The sequence below is a fragment of the Sabethes cyaneus genome, chromosome 2 (assembly GCF_943734655.1).
Source record: "Sabethes cyaneus chromosome 2, idSabCyanKW18_F2, whole genome shotgun sequence".
NCBI classification, from domain to species: Eukaryota; Metazoa; Arthropoda; class Insecta; order Diptera; family Culicidae; genus Sabethes; species Sabethes cyaneus.
In genome coordinates, this window is record NC_071354.1 from 56,106,427 (window position 1) to 56,131,074 (window position 24,648).

Consider the following 24,648-nt stretch of genomic DNA (forward strand, 5'->3'; position numbering starts at 1 on the left):
ACATATTTGACGAAATATTTACAATTTTCACCGTCAAAAAGCCGGGCTTCGGTAAAGCAGAACCACCCTGCTCTACTTTATCAGCCACGTTGGAATTTCTGACGGACGGATAAGAATGAATGATCGTCTTCGTTTTTCTTGCCAAGTAAAAGTGTCGGTTCTCGAGAATTGTGTCTAGAAAAAGTGTTTTATTGCGAGTTTTTCGCCAGTTTCGTTTGCCTATTCTTGTGCAGGTTGGTTTTACTTTGTGAAACTATAGGATTTTTGTAAAAAGACGCTGCAGACGACCGGCTTACGACGGTTCTTATTACTGATATAATCTATTTGTGTGTTTTGGCCAGCTCATCAATTTGTTTCAATTGTATATTTTTCGCTTTGCTTGTATAATTAGTATTGTTGCGTGTAATGATAGTGCCATAATTAAAAAGTTATCATTTGAAATCAGTTTGTAATTACTGAAATCTACATATTTTTGTAATGATTTAACACCTTTGAAAATGAATTATTTTCTGTTCTTTTTTTCAGTGAGTGATCAAAATGAAGTTGAAAGAGCTTCAGAAAATGGTAAACGTTGCATGGTCTCCGAGTCAGCAAGACACAATTATGCTTGCGGCCGGGACAGCAGCTCAACAGTTGGATGCGTCGTTCAGTACTTCTTCTTCGCTGGAATTGTTTTCCATCAATTTATCAGATCCAAGCTACGACCTCCAGCTGGTTGGTAGTCAAACTACCTCTCATCGATTCCACAAGGTTCTGTGGAGCCCTTTTGAATTTGGTGCTGCTCATCCGAACGGTTTAATAGTGGGTGGATGTGAGGGCGGTGTTATTCAGGTTTATAGTGCTTCAAAATTGCTGGCTGGAGAGAATGCATTGTTGGCTCAACAGGATAAACACAGTGGAGCAGTTCGTAGCATGGATTACAACCCGTTTCAGAATAACCTGCTGGCTTCGGGTGCTTCGGATTCGGATATTATCATTTGGGACATCAACAACACTACTGTTCCCATGAGCCCAGGTGCGAAGGTACAGCCGCTTGAAGATGTGCAGGGATTGGCATGGAACAGACAAGTTAAACACATCCTAGCGTCGGTGTTCTCGACCCGATGTGTCATTTGGGATTTGCGGAAGAGTGAACCGATCATCAAACTTAGTGACAGCCAATCGCGAATTCGTTGGCGAGTGGTCCAATGGCATCCGGAAGTTGCCACTCAGCTGTGGCTGGCTAGTGAGGAAGATCAAGCACCGTCCGTGCAGTTGTGGGATCTGCGATATGCTACGGCGCCGGCTAAGACGTTCCACATTCATCAGCGAGGCATGTTGGGCCTCACCTGGTGTCCGCAAGATTTCGATCTCGTAGCTTCCTGTGGTAAAGATAACAAAATCTACTGCTGGAATCAAAATTCAGAAGAACCGGTATGAAAAGGTTTAGAATGTTTTAGCAACAGTTAGTTTTTATTTTACATTTCAGAATGGAGAAATATTATCTGAACTGGCGTCCACTAATCAGTGGACTTTCGACGTATCTTGGTGCCCAAGAAATCCTGCACTAATTGCCGGATCAAGCTTTGACGGTAACGTTACTGTGTACTCGATTTTTGGAGGTGTTCATCAGCAGGTTCAAACCACAAATAAAATTGCGGATTCGTTTCCCGGCATGGAAAGCATCGGTCATGAGCCTGTCTCTCAAGCTAACGTACAACCTCAGTCGGTTTGTAGTGACTTAAAACGCGCTCCGAAGTGGTTGAGGCGTTCGGCTGGTGCTAGCTTTGGCGTAAGTTATTGTAGGTTAATAGAAAAAGGAAATACTAGTTTTGATTTTGCAGTTTGGAGGAAAACTTATCACCTACAATGGAAATAGTCGATCGGTAACGGTAAACCAGGTGATAACCGATCCGGAATTAGTTGACCGTGCTACGCGGTTGGAGCAAATTCTTGAAAAGGGAAATTTCGCTGAATACTGCCGGGCGAAAGCTGACCAAGCGACTGACCAACATTCACGGTTGCTGTGGTATTTTTTGAAGGCCAATTTCGAAGAAAATCCGCATGCTGAAATGCTTAATCTGCTCGGTAGGTGCCTTTGGACTGTTTTACAATAAGTTGAATCAATTTATTTATTTTGGATTTGTAGGATATCATACTGAAGATATTTCAAGTAAATTTAAAAAGTATACAGAAAATAACGATAAAACTGTGGATGATCATCGAGCCAAAGCCAATCCAGTGGATGGATTGACCGATCAAATGGCAGGTCTTAGTCGGGTAAGTTTTGGCAACTTTTGTCGTTAATTACTTTTTTGTTCCAACCTCGATTTTGCTTGTATGCTTTCTGATGCGAATTGGCTGCAGTTTATTCAATCTTTTTTTCATTTTAAATTAGGGCTTTAAAAGGATAGAAATCAAATAGTTGGTATGTCCAATTTTTTTAGATTTAAAACTGCTAGTGGCTTATGACTATGGCTTTTGCTCCATCTAGGTACAAGTTTAACAGCAGTAGTAAACGAGTTTTAGGAAAGCAATAGACAACACATTGCTGACAAGTGTCGTGCAAAATAACTCTACAGCACGTCATTTGAGTGCATCTTATTCTGCATATGAAACCCGGATCCAGAAGACTCTTTGGTGAAGTTTATGCTCCGTTGTCAAGAGCAGTCCAACAAGTGCGACTTCGGGAAGTCTGCGACAGAGAGCAGATTGATCAATGTTATCGATAAAGTTTTTCTGTTCGCTCCAAGTGACCTGAAATAATGAAATTACTGTAAAAGTCAACTTTAACAATGATGAAGTTATGAAGTAGGTTTATGTAAATCGGACAAGCATCAGACTTGAACGACCAGCTGTTCTACTAGTGGTCAGGGATGGTTCGATTACTTTGACTCCATTTTGATTTATTTGACAGTACCGTCTCAGCGGATCCAAATATGACAAAGTTATGTATGAGACGTTTGTAGAGCAAGCTATAATCTATAATTTTGCTGAATGAAGTTTTGCTGTATCTTTTGTAGTTATGGTGCTACGATGCTAGTAGTATCTTATTACTGACTAAATGAACGTTCATTTAGTCACTGATGAGTTACTAGCATTGTAGCACTGTAACTACAAAAAGACACAGCAAAACTTTGTTCAGCAAAATTGTAGAAAAGAACTTTGTCATATTTGGCTCGGCTGAGCCGGCACTGTCAAATGAATCAAAATTGGCTCAAAGTGATCGAGCCATCCCTGCTAGTGGTCTTTCCGTAAATGTTACGTTAGGTCTAACAACCGGATCTGTAAAGAAAGGGATTGCGGGCGCAACATTTAAGTATTTATCACATCTACTGCAGTGTCGACAATAAAGTAGAGCAACGTGCCGCATTGGTGTTACACGGGAAACAAATAAAGAATGTCATTAGGTGGAAGCCCATTAATTGACCGAACAAAATTTTCCCCCGTTAACCTCTTCTTCGGTGTCGATGCAACCCATGAACAGTGGATGTGGAATCGTACGAAGAAGTGCTGGTACTAAAAGCGATACAAGCGAAACAAACTCTATCGGATCATCCAGCTCTAGAGGACTGCTCCGCGCTCGTCCTATAGACAAAAAAGCCCGTGCAGAAGATGACGAAGATGATATGCAAGATGAGAGTAACCTAAGTGTTCGGAGATGAGGGTAACTGTTCTAATGGCTAAATTCTCTAGTTATAACCTTGCATCTATTAACATTAACAACATCACGAAGGTTGACCCACCTCGCAACTTCATACGAACACCAGAGCTAGATACCGTTTTTCTCCAGTAGGTAAAGAATAAGTAGCTTTCTTTTCCTGGTTTCAACGTGGCCTGCAATATGGATCACGCGAGATGTGAATCAGCAATCGCGCTTAAAGATTATATACCCAGCATTCTCACACGTGGAGAAGAGCTTGGATGGTCGACTCGTCGCAATACGCGTACAAAATACTGTGTGCTTTGTTCGAACGACTCTTCGAGTCCAGACACAAGCCCATCTGAAACTTGTACGGCAACTACAGCTGCACGACTTGAAGTTGTACCACAACCGTAGCTTCCACGCGCAACTACATTCCCACTATTCAGCACACGTTTGCTCCTTTACATACCACAAAGCTTCAACAGCCCGAATTTGCCTTCCCCACCTTGACCGCGAACAGGGACGCGGCTTTTGGTAGCTTCGTCCTCATCTGACCGCGCAAACATAGTGGATTTCCAGATACAGTGGGAGTCAGGGTCGTTAAATGTCCTGCTTGGTGGCACAAATTTGAAGACATTTGACATTTTTTCTTGCGGCATGTTTCAAGTACACGCGCAACAAAAAGGATCATAGCACTGGCCCCACAATTGTTTTGTATTCTAACAGCTGGCGGCGAAGTCTGTCGTATGAAACAAAAGGTCAAGTTTCGATAACGGAATGTAACACCTAGACTTTGCTTTGCTTTTATTTCCAGTTGCGCACGTAAGCACAACATACAGCTTTCCCTCAACAACGCGGTTTTCAGTAAGAACTTTGCCAATAAGGACGGCTTTGAGTAATAACATGCGGGGTAACGTGTTCTATCGCTTGTCCGTATTATTCCATCTAAAACTGTGTCATTTCTATATGACATTTTGTGTGACTGATCATCGCACATAAGAGAATAATTGCTTACTATCACGTACATATTAGGGCTAGTTTCGACGCTTACAATAGATAGGCAATGTCGATACATTGCAAGCCGGGTAAACGTGTAGAAACAGTGTCAACCGTATCAGTCGGTGGTGCTAGTACTAAATTCGTCAACGGAGATCTACACCAGCTAGTTGACATAATGGATATCAATTGCGAAGCCAAAAATCAAATCCGTCTTCGTTACAAATCGAGTGAAATATTCGGAAATTTCAATGCGGAAATTTCGGCCTAATATGGAGTAAGAAGGAAACTTCCAAAGAAGTCGTGCCTTGATAATGCAAGAGTCCCGCAGATGCGCTGAACTTTCAGGTTCAAAGTTACAAAACTTACAAAAGCAGCAGGTGTCGGATGATGCCTTGCCAATATTCCTGTGTCCGGTTAGGAGTCCCGTTGATAGTGGGTAGTTCACTACTAGGTAAATTGAGCAGTTTTTTAGCTACTGCAGGATTTGGGTAGGTAAACTGTTTAGCTTATTTACAACCCTGTGTTTGATTCCAACGGGATCCTATTTCTAGCTTTTCCCATGTTAGTAATTCGCCTTTCACGGCGGATATGGGGGTTCCCAACTATACTTCGTTATCAATCGAGCTTCCCGCAGAGTTTATCGTGTTAGTTAAAAGGAGAGGAGATGATATAGACCAGCGAGAGTGTATCGTTCGATCGTACTGCTTAAGGTCGACTTCAAAATCCTCTTGCGTGTGATAAAATCCCTAGTAGAACAAATACTCCGAACTCATCGTGTACTGAGCAACGTATAGAAGTGTGCAAATTGCGATCGATCTATTTCTCAAGCTATGCTCTCACTGCAGGATCGTATAGAACATCTCAAGGCAAGTAAGTAAGCAGAGAGGGAAGATGATTTCTTTCAAACGCGAGCATGCGTTCGATTGGGTTTTTTCACACGCATTTCTGCAACGAACTCTCCATGGGATTCAACGAGGATTACGTCTGCTGACTCTCTAGAATTGTTGATGCCTCTTCGTCATGGCTATAAGTAAACGATCACCTGTCACAGCCGTGTCGCATCGAACGATCTGTTCGTCAGGGAGACCCGATCTCAATGCTGCTATTTGTACACTATCTCCATCCGCTGGTTACACGAATAGAGCGTGTATCCAGTGGAGACATTTGCCTTGCTTACGTCGACGATATAACGGTAATAGCAGCCTCTACAAATAAAATCGTTCGGATCTATCAGCTTTTCAATGGATTTGAGACCGTAGCCGGATCCAAATTAAATCGACAAAAAACTTTTGCTCTCTATGCCGGGTTTATGAACGGAAGCCCTTTGGTAACGTCACTGACGAACTGACATGACACATAGAAGAAAATCCTTTAAAAACCATCGTCCTACACATTTTGCTTGCACACTACCACCTTCTGTTATGCATGTTTCGGAGTTGTTTGAGTATGCAGGGTTTTTACATTTGTATGGGTTTCTACTGTTAATTAGAAGCAACACTCGCGCGCCGCAGTGTGGTCATGTTGCAAGACATGCTTTTTTGAATGAGTGGTTTTTGATTGGACCATGGAATTAACGCGAGTGTCTGTTTGTCTGTGGTAATACCATGATTAAAAACAAATGACAAAACATAGGTTTGCAGCTCATTACACACGCGCTTAACCTGCAGCAGAAAGTGATATTGATGAACACGTTTTTCACAGCAGAAATAGGCTTTCTGTCATCAATCATGCTACCACTGTGCGTCAACACGGCAAAACTAACTGCAATAATGGGAAATTTCCTTTGATGAGTGGATCGGTGAACGAGCTGGAGAGAACTTAAACAAACAAAGGAAGCACATCCACGATGCGATTAGTACTGCAGTGCGAGAAGAATTGAGCCAGAACATAAATGTTGGTTGCAACTGTGATGCGCCAGAGGAGAAAGAGATACTAGAGCTGTCGAAAAGAGACTTTATCGTCGTAAGAAACGCCAGCACTGGAATCGTATTTTGCGGAAGTGGAAAAATTCTTCGAGAGGAACGATACGTAAGCTTCTTTAAAACGATCAACGAAATTAGGACCGTGTCCAGTTATGTGCAACAACAAGGAGGTGAACCTGACTTCAAGGTGGTGTTCGATTCAGTTTAACGAATTGCGTGGTGGCAAATTATGCTTTATTATGGATTTCCAACATGGTGATAGTTTTGAAGTGACTGATGAATTTGTCAAAACGATATAACGCAGAAACGATATGCACAGTAAGTTAGATAACCTCTCCGAGAGCTCCCAGGCAGCAGGTCTCAGTCAATGTAGCAAAGACCAAGTCTATGATAGTGAACACTGACAATTGCACCAACTTTATAGAAACGGGACAACAGGTTGAGCAGGGGGAAGCCTTTCACTATCTTAGTAGCTAGACAACGGCCAATTGTGATACCAACACTGCTGTAACCACATATAACAGGAAGGCCAGGGGTGTTTTTACAAGTCTGTGAAACATTTCGCGATCAAACCAGATCACTCAAAGCCTGAAATTTCAACTCAAAAGTTGAATTGCTATACGCCTGCGAAATATAGATATTTGTTAACCGCTGCTTGCGATATATCATTCGTACCTAGTGGCTGTCCACTTGATATTCAACGAGGAACTTCATTGTCGATGTCATCAACGGCTGATAACAACAGAAGTTCTAGAACGTACTAGATCAGACATACCTTGAGGAGCAGAGCGAACGAGATCTGCAGAAAAGCACTCAACTGGAATTCGCAAGGACAACGTAGAAGAGGCAGACCCAGAAGCTCATTGCGATGCAGCTTATCCAATGACATCCGGGTTGTTGACGTGAAGTTGCCCTGGCGACCAGTAAAAGCCATGGTGGGTTGCCAGTAGGGGGTCACCGTAATCGCAACCGTGTCTGTTTTGACAAGTGAATGGTCGGTGGTTCGAATCTTAGTAGAATCAGACCATTCGATGATAAGTCCCATTGGCATGGGTTTATTTTCAGGCCCATCATTACCCTTCTTTCATGCTTAATTCTATATTACTCCGATGAAGCCTTTTACAGTACAAAAGTCACTTTTATAGTTAAGTGTACTGGTCAAAGGAACGCAATGAGTCCTCGCCAGGAACGGCGATAAGCGGAGACAACAATAATGTAATCCGTGAAGTAAAAGCCGTAGATCAGCTACAAATAGGGCATTCTACGGTAGCCAGCACGTTTACATTAGCGGGTAGTATTGCAATTGTGAACAAAAACCGAGTGTTTCTGACTTGATCAAAGTAAATAAATCGTTGATTGAATTATTAAACTATCTAAAATACCACAACAGTGAACATTTTCATTTACATTAGGAGGTAGGGTTTTTCGAAAAAAAGTTATAAGTTATTATTAAAATTTCGAAAGCGCAAAGCTGTTTTTCTAACTTAATTTCATTTAGCTTAAATTTGTTTTTGTGCTTGACAGTGTGTCTGAATATTAGTTACATTAAACGTTCACAAAGAGACTGTTTTGCTTACTGTTACTTTTAATCCATATGAATCTCGTCTATATCGAACCATTTGCAACAACATGTCATGCTTTTTTCAATATATCACGAATAGAACAATTCAACCGAAACGGATCCAAGTACCGACGATAGCACTGACCTTTCGGTAAGATGATGTGGTGTTTTCGTTAGAGGAATATATGACGTGTACTTAGTTAGTAAGATATTTATGTCACTGTATCGTAGACGGTTGACCCCTGATTTAGACAATATTATTTCATTGTTAGGCTTTTGTACTATTCACACTACACTAGTCTGTTGATACCCCTTTAGACAGCCAGCCATTGTAATGCTTCACTCTAGTCGTTGGTTATATATGAAGTTTCTGTATGCGTTCATTTCGTTAAAAAAACTCTAATTTTTGTTGTAGAATCTGGATAACAATGCAGTCTTTGATGCCATCGCTGCTGGAAATAAAATTCTTGCCGAACAATCGCCAGATCAAAAAACCGACAATGAAAACGAGAAGAAATTTGAAGTCCCGTTCAAAATTCGTACCGGTCATGATAATGAAGGCTTAATATGTGAGGCTCTGTTGACTGGAAATTTGGAAGCGGCTGTAGAACTTTGTATGGAGGCTGGAAAGACTTCCGAAGCGCTAATTTTAGCTATGAATGGTAACATTATTTTAAAAGGAAAATCGAACTGTTTAATTTAACTCACATTGTATTTTTAGGTGGTTCGGAGTTGTTGGCCCGCGTCCAGTATCGGTACTTGAAGAACAGCGAAAGTTATCTGTCCAACATTATTTCGGCTTTGGTGACAGAAGACTGGAGTGGTGTTGTTACACAATGTACCATTGACTCTTGGAAGGAAGCACTGGTGGCTGCGTTGACTCATTGCAAGAACCAACTGCCTTTGCTATGTGAGAGGCTCGGTGAGCGGTTGCAAATGGAAGCAGCCGGCGACATGGAATTGGCCAAAAATGCTATTTTGTGTTATATTTGTGCTGGAAGCACTGAAAGACTGGTTGAAGCATGGAATTTGCAGAAACCGAACAATTCAATGAACGATTTTGTGAATGGCGAACCAGACAAAAATAATAATAGTAACCGTGACTTGCAAGAACTGGTTGAGGTTGCAATGTTGCTGCAAAAAGCTTTAGAAAAGCAAGGTCGAGCATCTAACGTATCAGGAAAGCTGGCCGATTTGCTAGCGCAGTATGCGCATCTACTTGCAACTCAAGGTGCTTTGGGTTCGGCATTAGTTTATCTCGTAAACAGTACAGATCCTAAGATGGAGCAATTGAAAGATCGTTTGTGTCATGCTTTGGGCCATATCAATGCCGTGCCAGTAGCACAACAAAATTCATATTATCACAGTGGTCCGCGAGGTTCAATAAGTAATCAGCAGCAACCTCCGCCATTCAATCCAATGTTTCCGACTATCGGACAAGCCAGCAAGATGAAGAATTGGCAGGCGGCGAACGCTCCCTCTGCACTACCCCAACCGGCTGTTCCTGCCGCTGTACCAACAATTCCGGCTTCAATAAACCAACCTTCTTGGAATACTTCTCCGTTCCAGCAACCTCCAGCGGTGACACCGTTTAATCCAACTCCATCATTACCGCCGGTGGCTCCCATTGCATCGAAACCCCCAATGGGTCCTCCAGTATTAGACAACAGCCAACCCCCACGACCTGCATCGGTTAGTTCTCAAACCGGTGGAACAACTTTGGGTCGTGCCAAGTATGTTCTAGATCCATCGGTCACTACGGGACCGAATTACGGCCAAACCGCACCCAACCCTTACCAACCCAATCCATTTCAATCACCACCAACACCACAGTTTAATCAATTCAACAATCAACCGATCAACCAGCAACCCCAGCCAGCACTTTATAATCCAGTTCAAGTTGCTGCACAACCAACAAATAATTTCAAACCGTTTACTCCGGCTCCACTGGTGCAGCCATCTTCGTATCTTCCCGGGGTACCTCCACTAGACGTATCACAGCAAAACTATCCGAGTCAACCGACAGCAACAGTACCACCACCGCCATTTGGTAACATGCAAAAGAATCCCACTCCACCACCAGGATGGAACGATCCTCCAGCACTGAAAAGTGCTCCTCGAGCCCAGGTAAGCTTGTCAATTCAACCATTTCTCTCAAATTACCCTCTAATACCCTCTTCTGTCCTAATTTCTTTCTCTATCTACTGTTTTTCGTTCTCCTATGGTGAACGAACGCTTTTCTTCCGTTATCAACCGCGTCGTTCTACATGTGTATATATATAGTTTAGTGAACAATATGAAATGTCGGCAATCCATGCTGGCACCCGCAGATGGCGCAAAATAATTGACTCACATGACCATTCGTCAAATCGGTCCTCACCGACGCAGGTTAGACCGCTTACCTGTTTGCTTTGCATTGCATTCCTGTGTTCTTGTTATTTTCGAATCCCCCTCGATAGGTACTTACTGCATTTACTGTTTCGTTTTTCTTTTCGTTGTGGTTTTAAACTCATCCCATTTTAACGCCCACATAGTACGTCCTATTTCAGTCTCCGAATGAGCATATTGAGACGTATTTTTTTTATTTATTTGTTCGAAGATTCATCTGACACTGTTGTCTACATGAACAAAAACACTAACTAAATAACTTAACTAAAATTTATTCTGGCTATATTTCGTGCGTATGAATTTTGGTGCAAGAAACTCTCTATTTCGTAGAAAGCGTGGGATGACACTGATCTTGATTTGAGCCATGACGGCGGGGCAAAGTTTCCTAATGTAGCCCCTTTCAATTTTTCGTCTTTTTTTCCAATGTGTTGATATTCAACAAACGAAAAGTTTTGAATGAAATTGTGTTGAATGGCTTCCAGTCTGGATGACTAAATACTTATATATAAGGGCTCCATACCACAACTGCGTATTCAATTACGGATCGCACGAGAGAGTAGTAAAGAGAACCCTGGCAATGTGGATCCCTAAATTGGTTGGTGACTCAAGGTACACCGAGGTCTTAGATAACGGAGACTCTATCCAACGACTTGCCATCGAAGTTGAAGTTCCATATAATCATACATAAGTTGACATCTTAGTAACACTCAGCATACATCATACAGTGAAAAGAACAAAGGCTTGGAATTGCCCCCTTGGGGGACATCAGATCGGTTACAAAATTGATTCGAATGTGCGTTTTCTAGTCTCACAGAAAGACGCCGGTTAATCAGATAGTCCACAAAGTTGGACACCACACTCAGCCGATTTACCTTGATCAGTTCTTAAAGATGATCGAACGTATAGCATCTGGTTCCGGTTACATTGAGAAGTTTCGAAGAAGTCAATTTCGCGTCTCAAGTATTCCCTCTGGATCATATCGAAGCACATTGTCGATTATTCGTGTAGCAAATTTTTCACTTTGGAAGGCACTGGAGAAATGATTTGCAAATAAGTAGCAGGTTTTGCATTTCAAATACGATTGGAACCGTTTGGGATCCCGCTTGAAACTTCTTTAAGTACGCTGCACGTGTGTAGCTGTTACTGGCTAAAACGAACTCTCGTTTTATAGATAGCATAGATTTAGCACGCTCTTCTTAATGTTCGTAGTTTCTAATTGGCCCATGGGGGTTTCTGTCTAGGTCGAGTTGCAGGCACGTGGATAATAACATAACATTCCATTCGACGTGTGTATCAGATAGTCAACCGCTTCATTGACGTAGTTAGCATTGTACAAGGGGATCCAATAAACCATCGCTATGGAACGGCTTAAGGCAACAAAATTAGAGAATTCGTAGGGCAATACTAAGAGATTATGGCGGAGCGTAATACTACGAACCAGTCTGTCGAATGTCGATTTCAAGACAACGTATGATAAAGTCGAACGAGAACAGCTCTGGCTGATAAATGAACGAGTATGGATATTCGGATACTTTTATAACGCGCTAAGGGTTAAGATAAACGGCGTATCAAAAAGGGAAGCGGTACGTATTTCAACAAGCTCCATAATCCATTCCTAGACCTCGCAGACGACTTCGACATTATTACTAGAAATTTTACGATGACGGTGGCAATCTACACCCGTTCATAAGAGAAAACTAGAAGAATTGCACTAACAAACAATGTGTCGAAAACCAAATATATGATATCTTGATGGAGAGGACAACTTTCGCCTTCTACGGACAGTGCATATTGATGGCTAGCCAGCTAGACTTAGGAGGTTCAACGCCGCATTCAAACCTACTTTCCACTCGGCAAGCTGTTTTGATCAACGAGTAACGTTGTACGAAACGTGGGTTAGAGTGTTAGAATAATGGTTCTTCCCGGTCTTGAAACTGTAACTGTTGCCTGCCAGCCAGTTCGATATCCAGTGAAAGGTAAGCAGTGGCTGAGTGGAGAAGAAGAAGAAGTGACCAAATGACAGCAACAGCAGATGAATTTTGCTCATTATCTATGATCATATAAACTCCATCAATAATATACCTAATCAGGCGAATCATGCATTTACAAACTTTGAACTGTCTGCGACCTGTATTTATGCAGCAGTGAAAATGTCTATCATCAATTTCTATGGAATTAAAGTACACTTTTGCGAGCAAAATGTTATTTGTACAAAAGCAGGAAGCAGTCCCAATTGCAAATTACTGCAGCTTTATGTAATGTTTCACCTGGAATAAGATTGCAAAGGGGTTATACACTGTTTGTTCGCCTCCCTCTAAATGCTCTTTTAATTTATCATGCCTTCAATTAAACTAAATTCTGCTTTTTGAAAATACTTCAATTTATCTTTCGTTAATTGAAAAACTCATACATATACTGTAAGTACTTATTTTGTTTTATTCATGCATCATTCAATTACAGCCAAAGGTTGATAACACCCCCGTTGCGCCAATCACTGCTCCTCTTCCGGGTGGATTTCCGGTTGGAACTCAACCGCAGAATGGATATCCTGATCCGAACAGCAACTATATGACCGGTCAGTACTTACCGACGGGTACTGGCCCCGGGTTACCTGCTCAGCAACCGACTATTTTCAATCCCGCTGCAGCTGGAATGCAGCAGCAGCAAACACCGGGAGGTATAAACTATCAGAACTTCCAGTCGAATCTACCGTTTCAGCAGCAGCAGCAGCAGCAGCAACAACAACAACAGCAACAACCGCCTGTGGGTAATAATTTCAATGCAAACCTCAGGCATCAGCCTGTGCCAGTGGCCCCAACTGGACCGGAACCTCCCAAACTCAAACCGCCACTACCGGAGGAATTTGCGTATTTGCAAACAGTATTTGAAGACCTGAAGAAGAATTGCATAGCGGCTGCAGGAAATCCGGTATGCTTAGAAAACTTCCGATATAGAAAAAAACTAATTCAAACTATAAATTTTTCCAGCAAACGAAACGAAAATTAGAAGATGTCTCGAAAAGATTAGAAACACTATATGATCTGCTACGTGAGCAGAGAGTATGTATTATTAACAATACACATCAGAAGTGTAGAATTTACCCAAACTAATTTCTGCGTCGCTCTTTACAGCTATCTCCAAACACGCTTGCTGCATTGACGCAGCTGGTGCAACTAATCCAGGCTGGCGACTATGCCAACGGAATCGGTTTACATACGCAGATGGTGTCTGGTCCAGATTTTTCCCAGATTGCGAGCTTTATGCCGGGCATCAAAGTTCTGCTGCAGTCCGCGATGCAACTGCAAGTTTACTTACGATAAATTTTTGTTGTTGCGGTGTCGAAAGTTGTTCAGTAAGGATATGCTATAGGTATGCGAATTATATAGAGTATATCAATAGGTAATTTGTAACACGATATTTACCTACTGTTAACACTAGGGATGAATCAGTGAAAATTGGAACTGAGTAACGCAGCTTGCATTTATTCTTTCATTTTTCTTATGGTCCCTTTATACGTTGTGCTTGGATCAAATACGTTCAATGTCTGATTATTTTTCCTTAATCCTCCTTTTCGTACTGTGTATGATCGTACTTGTATGCAAGCCAGTGCTATAAACTCTGAGATTGTGTTTCAGAATTTGAATTTTTTCATCGATTCGATAAGTTTATTTACATGTATTCTCTTTATTACTGTTTTATGTATCGAAAATATTGTATCGAGAAATAAATTCAATTTATTAACCAATTTGCGTAATGTACAATGTATTTCTCTGGTTTTATTTTCAGATTTATATTATACTGTAAGGCTAATATCACTTGTGAGTTGTGACGATACGCTAAGCTATTGTATATATATAAGGAAAAACCACTTGTGCAAAGCAGGTGAGTCTTGTGAACGAATATTTATCTTGTCCACTTTGTACATTGCATCACTATCGATATATTAATAGATTTAAAATGTAAGAGGAAATCGTGTTACAATATTTTCCCTGATTTATTATACAAAACAAAGAATATCTTTATGTAGAGTTGCGGCATTAATTTTTTTAGCGTTTCCAGTGTTTCTATTTTAAGCCTACCTTGATAAATTGGTTCTTCAGGTACAGGTAACACGAAAACAAAGTAGGCCCAATAATTAGAAGCATGCCGAAAATATCCTATGCCCTGTGTCATTTATAAATTTCACTTAATAGACCATCATACAAATTCGTCTTTTGCATCACCCCATAGCTATGCCTTTTGCCTTGGTTACGTGTACATAAACGACTGCCGAGGATTCGCGATTGCAATCGAAAAGAATTGAAGTTTTTTTCTATGAATTTCAGTGAACACTTTTGCCAAAATCATTAAAATATCTCTCTAAATTACTAATCGGGCGGCAAGGCAAAGTTTTCTGTGCCTCAAGTTAACTTCCGCGAGTGATTCGACGAGTTGCGAGCTGTTTCTTAAGATCCTGTTGGGTGCTCTTGACTGCCCTGCTGTTCTGTCGCAGCTTCAACTATACTGTCCCTTTCGGCCTCAAAGGAACCAACAGTTCCAATGCGTCGATTCACACCGTATTAACTATGGACTTCACGAGTCAGTTCGTCGTATGGCTTTGGAATACAATCGTCGCGGAAATAGCATGGACTTTTAGCTACTTTTTTGGGCAGTTTTTAAATGTTCTTTTGTGTAGTTATTTTACTGATTCTATGTATATGTCTATGTCTTGTTCTATGTATTTTATTGTATATCGATGTAAAAGACACTGGGTTTTTGTGCCACTTTGAGTAAGAGTATGTAACTTACTCAAGGTGGCTTTTCCCAGTCCAATCAAATTCATTAAGACGTATAGTCGGATGAATTACTCAAATAATAATAATAATAATAATAATCTAGTTCGATGCATGGCAGTTGGTCTCCAGTTCCGCGGGCATCCAATGCTAACAAGAGCTTGCTCCACCTGGACTTGGCACCTCGCTCGCTTTGCCCATCTTCGTCATGTTCCTTCTGGATTCGTTGCGAAAACCATTTATGCAGTTCGACATCTTCTATTTTCGGGGGTTCTCTGGAACATCAAACTTATCCACTTATAGTGAAATACTGGTTCCCCGGAATCTGGTTGGAGTCCGTTTTCGTCAGTTTTTGATCGTATAACTTCCGGGCACGGCTTTTCGAGACCGTATTATATTGGGGCCTTCTGAACATTGAACTTACGCAATTCAGCTTGAGTTTTGGCCTTCTGCACGAAACTTTTGCTCAGATTCAGATGTTTTTACTACGCAGGAGACAGTTTCCCGCCGAAGGCCCCAGCCACGCGACTGTGATCCTTAACAGTATACGGACGCCTTTTTTCTCCACATCTTGACTCACGACCGGCAGTCAGATGTTCTTCGAACCGTTTTATGACACGAGAAACCGTAGAATTCGGAATTACCATTTTTTTGCAGATGGCACAATATGATAGATTCTTACTTTCGATGTAGGTACTTGTGCAGATTTTTTTCGCAAACGAGCTGTTCTTTCGACTCCGTTTTTTATATTTTGGCGCACCTGAAAAAGACACACAGTATAAACAATGCACTTTGAGGTTTCTTCGTGCAAAGTTTCAAATAATTTTACCCAACGGTTCAAAAGTTAGTTAGTTGATAACCTTAAGACATACACTTTTTTGTTAAAAAAGTGCCGTGTCTGCAGTTAAAGCGCTATTTGAAACTGTTTGTCCGTGATGAATAGGAATTTTGTTACGGCGATATAATATCATAGATGAAACGCGGATTCGTCACAGTGAAGAGAAGACGGTGAAAGCAAGTAGGGTATAAACTGCTTCACAAGAAAGAGCGTTCAAACGCATGGCTGTTAAAAAATCCACGGTTTTTCGAACATATCCGAAGGTAACACAAAGTTTGGTTCGTGAATCGTAATTTACCGAACTGCCAAACCAGCCAGAACAGTCAGTAGGCAAGTGTATGGCCTCTGTATTTTGGATCCCGCATGGAATTTCGCTCATCAGCTTTCTATCAAACGGTCAGACATTTCACAGAGATGACGCAATTAAGCAAAAAAGGTTTTACATGATAAGGAAGAATGCTTTTGGAATTGAACTATTGCGGCAAAAAAAAATGCAATTACATTTTATTTTGTGGCAAACGGATGCACTTACTATTATGAAAATTAGATTTCAATCACCCATTATTCGGGCCCCCAGAATTAAATCTCACCTCAAATGTCTGAAAGGAAGTTTGCTGAAAATTGTTAATGAATTCGACGTTATTTTTAAGGGGTTATATACAGGTAGAAGGCTTAAAAAAGTCGTTTTTTCTAGAATTCGACTAGAGAAAACCCTTCAACTGATCAAAGTGAAAATTTGTATACATCTTACAGTGGCTTTTGGCTGTATTTTAACATATTTTGTTTTTGGAACAAGTTATTTAAATAGCTGCTTTAGTTAATTTCCTTAAACTCTTCTAAAATAAGGCGTCATGCGGTGACCACGATATCTTTGGACTGAATAATCGGAAATCGAAAAATCAAAAGGAATCGATGATAAAATATAATATCTATAGTTTGATCAAAGGATTTCGCAAAATAATCATTTTTGACGAAACGGCGGCTTTAAATTTTGCTCTCAAATTGTCCATAAAATGAGAAATATTAATCGGTAAGGAAAAACCTTTGATTAATCTCTAGAATATATCCTTAGAACACTTGTGTCAAAATTTGAAGTGATTCGGTTCAGCCGTTTTTGAGAAATATTGCTCACCGCCTTTGAAAACACGGTTTTGAGAAACGCGCGTTCAAAGTTTTGCGTTCCTTCTTCAATTGCTCTGACACTTCGTTACAAATATATGACTTCGTTAATATTTGCCGGATTGGTATGAAATTTTATGTGTGCATACTTAAAAATATATGTACACTACGATCATGAAATAAACAGAAAATCAATTTTTCAAAAATTCTAACTGTATATAACCCCTTAATAGTAAAAGCAGAAATATTGTAGGTTTAATGTCTAGTCACAGAATATGCTTTGAACTAATCTATCAGTTGAACCACCAAATCTTAGAGGGTTACATTTTGCATTTCATTGAAAAACAAAAAAAAAAACATTTCATCAAACTGGGATGGTTGTGTCTTCGTTCTTCTTTTTAGATTATGTATATGCATTAGTATTAAAACAGTGCAAAATGAATCATCAACCTTAGGTTTCATCATCATCTTTTAAATTTAAAAGTTCGCTTTTATTCTAGAAGTATGTCAAAATAAAGAAAACTACTAGCCATTCGTTGTGTTTGTCTGTATTAGATTTTTTATTCACGACCATAATATCAAAAATCAGGAAACATGTGAGAATGTCGGTTAGCTATTTGACAATTTGAGCATTAGTATCACTTACGGTTTGAAGATGGAACGCTTTTATTAAGAGTTATATATTTTTCAGACGTAGACGTGAAATCAACAGTAAATTTTACTTACAAAGCACCCTAAAAATTCAACATCAACATCATCATACCAACTAGCCAACAAACAAGATCTATTCGTACATTATTTATTGCCATATTCCCCTTTCAGTGTTCCTAACAGTGTAACTGCGCTATGATAATCGTATAAACTTTAAAAAACATCGAGTGTGGTGTTGATATGTGCTGCTGCTTACTTTGCCATAGTTATTGATAAGCTGGTAATATTACAAATCACAATCATACTTGCTATTACTAACACATACTAAGTATCAAAAATGGACGCATTCGTTGGTACATTAATATTTCGACAAATAGTTTGAGCCTAAGTGTTTAAGTAAAACCGATACTAAGTAGATCACGATTAGCGTCGAGATGGTTATGGTCATCCAACCGAGGAATGTTATTTCGGTTTCCGGAGGATGAACGTGATCCTGTAGGCCTAACCAACCTCCCTTTTCGACTAGCCAAGCACTGAGGTCTTCCTCGATCACATCGGTGGTGCCTTCGATCAGCTGCTGCAAGTAGTCATAATGTTCCTGGCGTACGCAATCGACTGCTAGTCCACCGGCAATAGCGAACAGCGAGATCACCTTTCCCCAGGTGATGTCTGTTTTGAATAGATCCTTTGCTACCACATGCAGCAGGTAGCAAACTGAATCAGGCTCGGTCAGCTCACCCCAAGGTTCAAGCGAAATTTGTCTGGTTACGTTCGTATACAATCGCGGATGCATCCTTTCCAGTTCCTCGCCCATGCCATTGAGGACGGGAATGGTTTCCCGAACGACCACACAGTTCGAAACTTCCATTGTGCTTCGCAGGCGTTGCACTATTTTGCGGTTCAGCAGACCAGCTCGCTTCAGACGAGCGCGGATATATTCGCCACAGAGACATTTTCCCTGTTTTGTTTTTGTAGCAACACAAATAGAGAGACGGAGAATAGTGTTAGAATAGTTGACCTTGAATATCGTCAGATAGGCGTGACGGAAATGAATGTGTTGCTGTATCTACTGCTGTACACTGTTATGTTTTGTTTGTAATGAATTATTATTTGGTGCTTGACTTTCTCCGAAATGCATAGCAGATTGATTCAAAGCATGAATTAATGATTGCCTTAGCACCATTTATTAGATCTTACCTGGCTGACTACATCTTGCGTCGTGGTAAGGTGAAGAATTGGACTGCGTCGGTTGGTCCAGCCTACAACGTTGGTAAACTTGCTGGTTGGCGTCTGGGGCGTCTGCGATGACATTCTGGTGCCCTGCCAATGAAGAAGAGATTGTCCAGTGGGAAGCTGCACACTCGAACGATCGCTGCTGCTGCTGCTGCTACTACAATCGTGGCCCGGACAATCAGACTAGTTTTATAACTTGAATTTACACTCTGCTGCACATCGGAACCGATCGCGATCTCATCCGGATTATGATGTTTGATCTATTTGACAGACTGGTTAGATAATTCAGTCGTGACCAGCTGCTGTTGCTGACAGAACAGTACATTGAACAAACCGAAATCACAAACCTCACAAACCAGATAGATGATCGTGATCGTGCACTAGTGTGAAACGTCAACCGCAAACAGCATATTTGTGTTTACATCAACACTTCCTAAACTATACTATCCATGCACCGCATGTGTGTGGAATTAGAGTAAGTGCGCAATGTTTCTCCCTAAATCAGTTTATTTGAATGTTGAAACTCCCTTTTGGAATAGTTTTTTTTTTCAATTAAAAAATCTTGCATTTTGCATTGCAACTTTAAGCTTCATTTTTTTTATTATAACAGATGATCCTTATTTGTTCGGCAAAACGTATACAACTGTGCGTTTGTTTAACAGGTTTATTACGATCATCCGAGAGACGGTCGTGTGATCGTGGAGTCGTCGATCGCAATGATGTAGCCAATGTATACGCAATATCAAAGGTAAAGTGCAGCGTTTCTCAAGTCGTTATGACGGAGCCAAAAAGATTTTGAAGCCTGTTCGCATGCAATTATGTATCAATATTTGTCTATAGATAAGAAGAATTTGAGTGGAACTTTTATATTTGATTTCTTTCTGATTTGAAAGCATAATATATATTTTAACCCATCTTTTAAATGTGACAAAGTGTATACACTGAACATTAATGCGTGTGGAATAAAAATGGTGAACTTACTAGGCAATTAAATTAGCAATTGCTGAATCAGAAAGACAAGCATGAAATCTGTAATTTAATTTATTGTTGATCTTCATGTTGACTTTTTTAGTTTTTTTCCATCATAAGATAGATGTTCATCAAAATCTGGTTTTGAATACCGAGTATCATTAAAATGTATGACATGTTTTTAAAGATATTTCATGAGTAAAAGTATTAGTTCTGAGAACATATTTTGAGATACAACTTCCCGAATAAGCTGATAGAAGGCTGTGGAATTCACTGGAATTATTCTTTTTTATTTTCGCACTAAATAAAGAGTTCAGCTGGGTTCCGTTACGTAAATATATTCGGAAATAAATACAAACCTAGTGTTTTCAACAAATAAACTAACACGAATAAAAAAACAACTAAACTAGCTCCGACGAAACATCGTCCAGCGAAAGTGATTTCTTCCGGCGGTGGTCGCACCTTATTTGCAAGACCAATCTAAAAGAATCAAAAAAATTTCATTACCCGGGGACAAAGTTTTGATTTGAGCATTTCTCACCCAACCACCGTTTTCGGAAATCCAAACGACCAGCTCGTCCTCGATCACATCGACGACTCCTTCGATCAGCTTGGGAAGATAGTCCGGGTGTCCTTGGCGGACGCAATCCACCGAAAGGCCGCCGGCAATGGCGAACAGTGACACTATTTTACCCCAGGTGATGTCGTTTTTGAACAAATCGCGTGCAATTGCACTGAGCAGCACTGGGGCAGTCTCCGGAGTCTTTAGTTCACCGCGACCAATCCGGGTTAGTTGTCGAGCTATTCCGTTGTAAACTCGTGGATACATTCGCTCTAGTTCGTCGCTCACCTGTAATAATATTTATACGTTTTGCTCAAGGCTCAACATTGATTGTTGGAAAGACTTACGCTTAACAGCGCAGGAAAGACCTCCCGAACAACATGTATCGAGGGTGTTCCAACGATGCTCCTAATTCGTTGTAATCCTAACTTCCGATTGAATACGCCGGACTTTTTTAGCCTGCATCGTATGTACTGACCGCAGAGACACTTCCCCTGGGTAATGATATCCTGCGATGGAACGACCGGCTGCTTCCAACCGATGGTGCTGGATAGTTTTCTAGTGACGACATCGCTAACGTTACTCAGTCTACGTCGCGCGGCCGAGGCAGTGCTTGTTGGCTGCAAAGGTCCGGAATTAAGCGAATCTCCTAGCAGCACTGTGGAATGTAAACTAGCAGGAAAACTAAACTTTCGGCGTGTTAGCATGGGAGCACTTAGGCGGTCCGAAAGGATGAGGTTCGATGTTGCTTCGGCTGTTGCCATTGTTGTTCAGGAGCTTCTGATGCAGTTAATCTGTGAATGAGAGCAAACAATAATACTTTTACTTATGCAAGACTGTCATGGGATGTAATTGGATAACACGCAAAAACGTTTAAGTTACCGCTAAGAGCATTCTACAAAACGAACAATTGTATGAGGCGGTAAATCTTAAAAACTCCAAATTCGATGAAACTTCTAGTGTCAAAACGGTTTAGTTGCCCGAAACGCTCCGCTCGATTTATTACCATTCAAAGGTATTGTTCAAAAGTCCTGTTGAAATTTAGCAAAAAGTGTAAAGCCACAGTCTGAGGTTAGCGAAATTAATTCACTGTAGACATTTCAAAGCGAACACCATTTTTACGGAGTTGTTGTCCGGCATTCTCACAACATGTCTCGTCCATTGTATCCTTCCAGCTTCAGCAACTTTCTGGATACTGGGTTCGCCGAAGAGTCGCGCCAGCTCGTGGTTCATGCTTCTCCTTTATACATCGTTCTCACATTCATCGCCAAAAATGGTCCTAAGCACACGATGTTCAAAAACGACCAGTGCGTTCAAGTCACGGTCGAGCATTGTCCACGTTTCGTGCCCGTAGGGGACAACCGGTCTTATTAGCGGTTTGTACATGATACATTTGGTGCGGGGGTGAAGCCTACCAGACCTTAGGGTCTTCTCCGTAGTCCATAGTTAGCACGACTTCCGGCAAGAATACGACTGCGTATTTTTCTGTTGCAATTGCTATCTGACGTCATCAACGAGGTATGCCAATTCGTCCACTACCTCGAACTCGTCGCCGTCGACTGCCACACTATTGTCTATACAAGCGCAATCGTGCTCGTTTCCTCATGCTAACAGATACTTGGTTTTAGACGTATTCACCACTAATTCAACCTTCACTGCTTCACGTTTCAGTTTGGTATACTGCTCAACAACCGCCTGGAACGTCCTTCCAGAATGTCCACGTCATCAGCGAAACAGATAAATTGGCTAGATTTACTGAAGATCGTGCCCCGCATGTTACACACACGTTTCATAAGACCTTCTAGCACGATGTTGAGCAGTAGGCAGGAAATATCATCGTCTTATCGAAGTTTCCTGCGTGTTTTAAACTAAACTGACTTAATGACGCGCCCGATGTCACACTGCACTGTACATCATCTATCGTGGCCATAATCAGTTTTGTCAGCTTCCCGTGAATGCCGTTTTCGTCCATAATTTTGCATAGCTTTTCATGGTCGATAATATTATGGGCGGCCTTGAAATCAATGAATAGATGCTGCGTAGGGAGTTGGTAACCTGAGCGTTGAGGTCTCCAACGTATAAAGCGTCCTTATCTCCCTCGTAGCTTCCTATGCGTAAGCTATGTTGAAGAAACGGTCTCTAATTCCTATATGAATGTTCTGTAAACCCCTTTCAGCATACGTCCCGCAGCGTTACTATGTCGAATTTGCGGGTCCTCAAAAATTCGGAAAGAATGTGGATACTTCCCAGAAAATTGAGAGACTTGCAGTGCCATGTTCCAAGCTTCCAATCGTTTATCCCTTTTTCGTTACCTTGGTCTAGGTGAATTTTTACCGGTACTTATTAACATTATTTGCTTCCTGTGCCGCTAATTTTACGGATGGCTTGTAAGGTCTGCACCAATCCCCTGTGTCGTCGGAGAATCATCGTGACAGTACAGTTTAGCGTCTCATACTGACACGAAGACGATGATTCCCACTTTCCTGTCAGTATATGACCTTATACTGACCTTATACTGATCGGGTTGGTTACCCGGTTTCCACTATTGTTACTCGTATCCCGGCTGGTACCACGAAGAGTTAGGGACAGTTGCTAGGCAAGACTCTGAAATGGGGTTTATTTTATGCATTATCCAGCTGTTTACCAAGCTTATCGCTCATTCAATAGCAATGAAAGTGCGGATTACTGCAAAGACCTAAGCGATATTAACCTTTTGCAGCTGAGGTGCCCTAATCTTAACGATTTTGCTGACGTGGTAGTCTGCTGGACACCTAAACTTAACATAATAATTTCGATTATTGAATAATGTTAATTTAGATTTTAATTATTTTTGAATTGAATACATATCTTTAACAATCTATTGGATGTAATTAGACAGCAGATATGAGCTTAGCTTGCCACTGCAAGCTTAAAAATCAAAATACAGTACAAAACGCATCTGTTGCATTTTTCTGATTTCTGGTGTCTGTCAGACTACCACCTTAGCTGCAGAAGGTTAAAATAGATCAATGTACTGCTGGCGACGATTAATTGCCACAGGACAAAAGACTGTCGTCAAATTTTTATGACTAAAAAGATACATAAAAACCCGATTTAATCCACCTAGTGGTGAAAGGAACCTTTGTTATACGGTCTTACTTGCTATTTGAGATAGAAATCGACACGTTTTCGGAACATAATTCATCTATTGGTTAACGTTGCGTAATGCGTTCGTTTACATAAAATTTTTGAAAATTGAATACGTTTACAAAATTTGAACAAAATAGGAACACTTTTAAATTTGGATAGCTCCTTTTTTCATGAAATTGATGAGTAAGGATAAGTAAGTTGTTATTAATCTGAGAAGTGAAAATAAAAGTAAGTTGTAAGAGGAAATCTTATTCTTTAACATATGGGTCATTCCATGGGAAATTTACAGTCAAAATTTTTTTTCTCTTCGCAATATTTTTTTTACGTTCTTTGTTAAAAAAAATCGACACGTATTTTTGTATTTCGATGTTACTGTTGGAATTCGCAAGATATGATTTTTTAAAGTATTGTAATCCGAAAAAAATCACTATTTTTTAAATACTGATTGTAAACATAGTTTGTAATATCAAAAAATGACTTTCTACCAGATGTGTTCACTATTCCACGAGCTTTCAAAATTGGTATACCATACCTCCTCTCGATTGTTTTTCAATAGTTAAATAGTGCATTTTTATAAACAATTGCAATTTTTTCAAAGTTGGAACTTTTTTTTCTCGATTTTTTCTACTTTAAAATATGTGTTAATCTTTCTCGAAGAAGCATGCAAAATTTGGAAATGGAGAAATGAAAACTCTAGAAGCTATGAATTTTTATATCGAAGCGCGCACGTTAATGCAAACGAGCGGACGAACGCGTGTGCTTCAACGACACGTTACGCTTAATAGCATCAAAGGCGGCCTCGTCATGAAGCTGCCCGTGGGTTAGAACATCTATTGAGCATCACCGCTCGCTTTACATTAACACACGCGCTGAGACATAA

The 24,648-nt window shown here is 40.6% G+C and overlaps 3 protein-coding genes across 8 annotated transcripts in view; 1 reads left to right on the plus strand and 2 right to left on the minus strand.

Moving 5' to 3' along the window:
• The first annotated feature begins 114 nt into the window (after positions 1-114).
• Positions 115-14,244, plus strand: LOC128734610 (protein transport protein Sec31A). The gene is made up of 10 exons (XM_053828891.1): positions 115-233; positions 526-1,413; positions 1,469-1,771; positions 1,824-2,067; positions 2,129-2,259; positions 8,523-8,769; positions 8,829-10,234; positions 12,956-13,423; positions 13,483-13,554; positions 13,627-14,244. Exons 2-10 carry the CDS (start codon positions 538-540, stop codon positions 13,813-13,815), a joined length of 3,936 nt encoding a protein of 1,311 aa, XP_053684866.1. The 5' UTR covers positions 115-233; positions 526-537; the 3' UTR covers positions 13,816-14,244.
• Positions 14,245-17,797: 3,553 nt separating this feature from the next.
• Positions 17,798-19,447, minus strand: LOC128737022 (bcl-2-related ovarian killer protein-like). The gene is made up of 2 exons (XM_053831567.1): positions 19,073-19,447; positions 17,798-18,833 (listed from the first exon to the last, which is right to left on the minus strand). The coding sequence occupies exons 1-2, from the start codon at positions 19,184-19,186 to the stop codon at positions 18,234-18,236; spliced, it is 714 nt and encodes a 237-aa protein (XP_053687542.1). The 5' UTR covers positions 19,187-19,447; the 3' UTR covers positions 17,798-18,233.
• An 899-nt stretch (positions 19,448-20,346) lies between these two features.
• The window catches only part of LOC128738138 (bcl-2-related ovarian killer protein), a 71,014-nt gene continuing 66,712 nt past the window's right edge, over positions 20,347-24,648 (minus strand). For all 6 annotated transcript variants that reach the window (XM_053833025.1, XM_053833024.1, XM_053833021.1 and 3 more), the window contains 3 exons: positions 20,987-21,433; positions 20,619-20,927; positions 20,347-20,557 (listed from right to left, as the gene is read on the minus strand). In XM_053833025.1, coding sequence (XP_053689000.1) covers positions 20,405-20,557; positions 20,619-20,927; positions 20,987-21,403 — 879 coding nt within the window. In that variant the 5' untranslated portion in view covers positions 21,404-21,433 and the 3' untranslated portion in view covers positions 20,347-20,404. The remainder of the gene's footprint in view (positions 20,558-20,618; positions 20,928-20,986; positions 21,434-24,648) is intronic.

What these genes read in the sequence shown, in the direction of transcription:
- LOC128734610 (XM_053828891.1), top strand. Translation starts at nt 538, where the DNA reads ATGAAGTTGAAAGAGCTTCAGAAAATGGTAAACGTTGCATGGTCTCCG. An exon ending in CGGCTGGTGCTAGCTTTGGC is followed by an intron (nt 1,772 to 1,823) that starts GTAAGTTATTGT and finishes TTGATTTTGCAG; the next exon opens with TTTGGAGGAAAACTTATCAC. An exon ending in ATCTGCTACGTGAGCAGAGA is followed by an intron (nt 13,555 to 13,626) that starts GTATGTATTATT and finishes CGCTCTTTACAG; the next exon opens with CTATCTCCAAACACGCTTGC.
- LOC128737022 (XM_053831567.1), bottom strand. Translation starts at nt 19,186, where the DNA reads ATGTCATCGCAGACGCCCCAGACGCCAACCAGCAAGTTTACCAACGTT. An exon ending in CGCAAGATGTAGTCAGCCAG is followed by an intron (nt 18,834 to 19,072) that starts GTAAGATCTAAT and finishes AAAACAAAACAG; the next exon opens with GGAAAATGTCTCTGTGGCGA.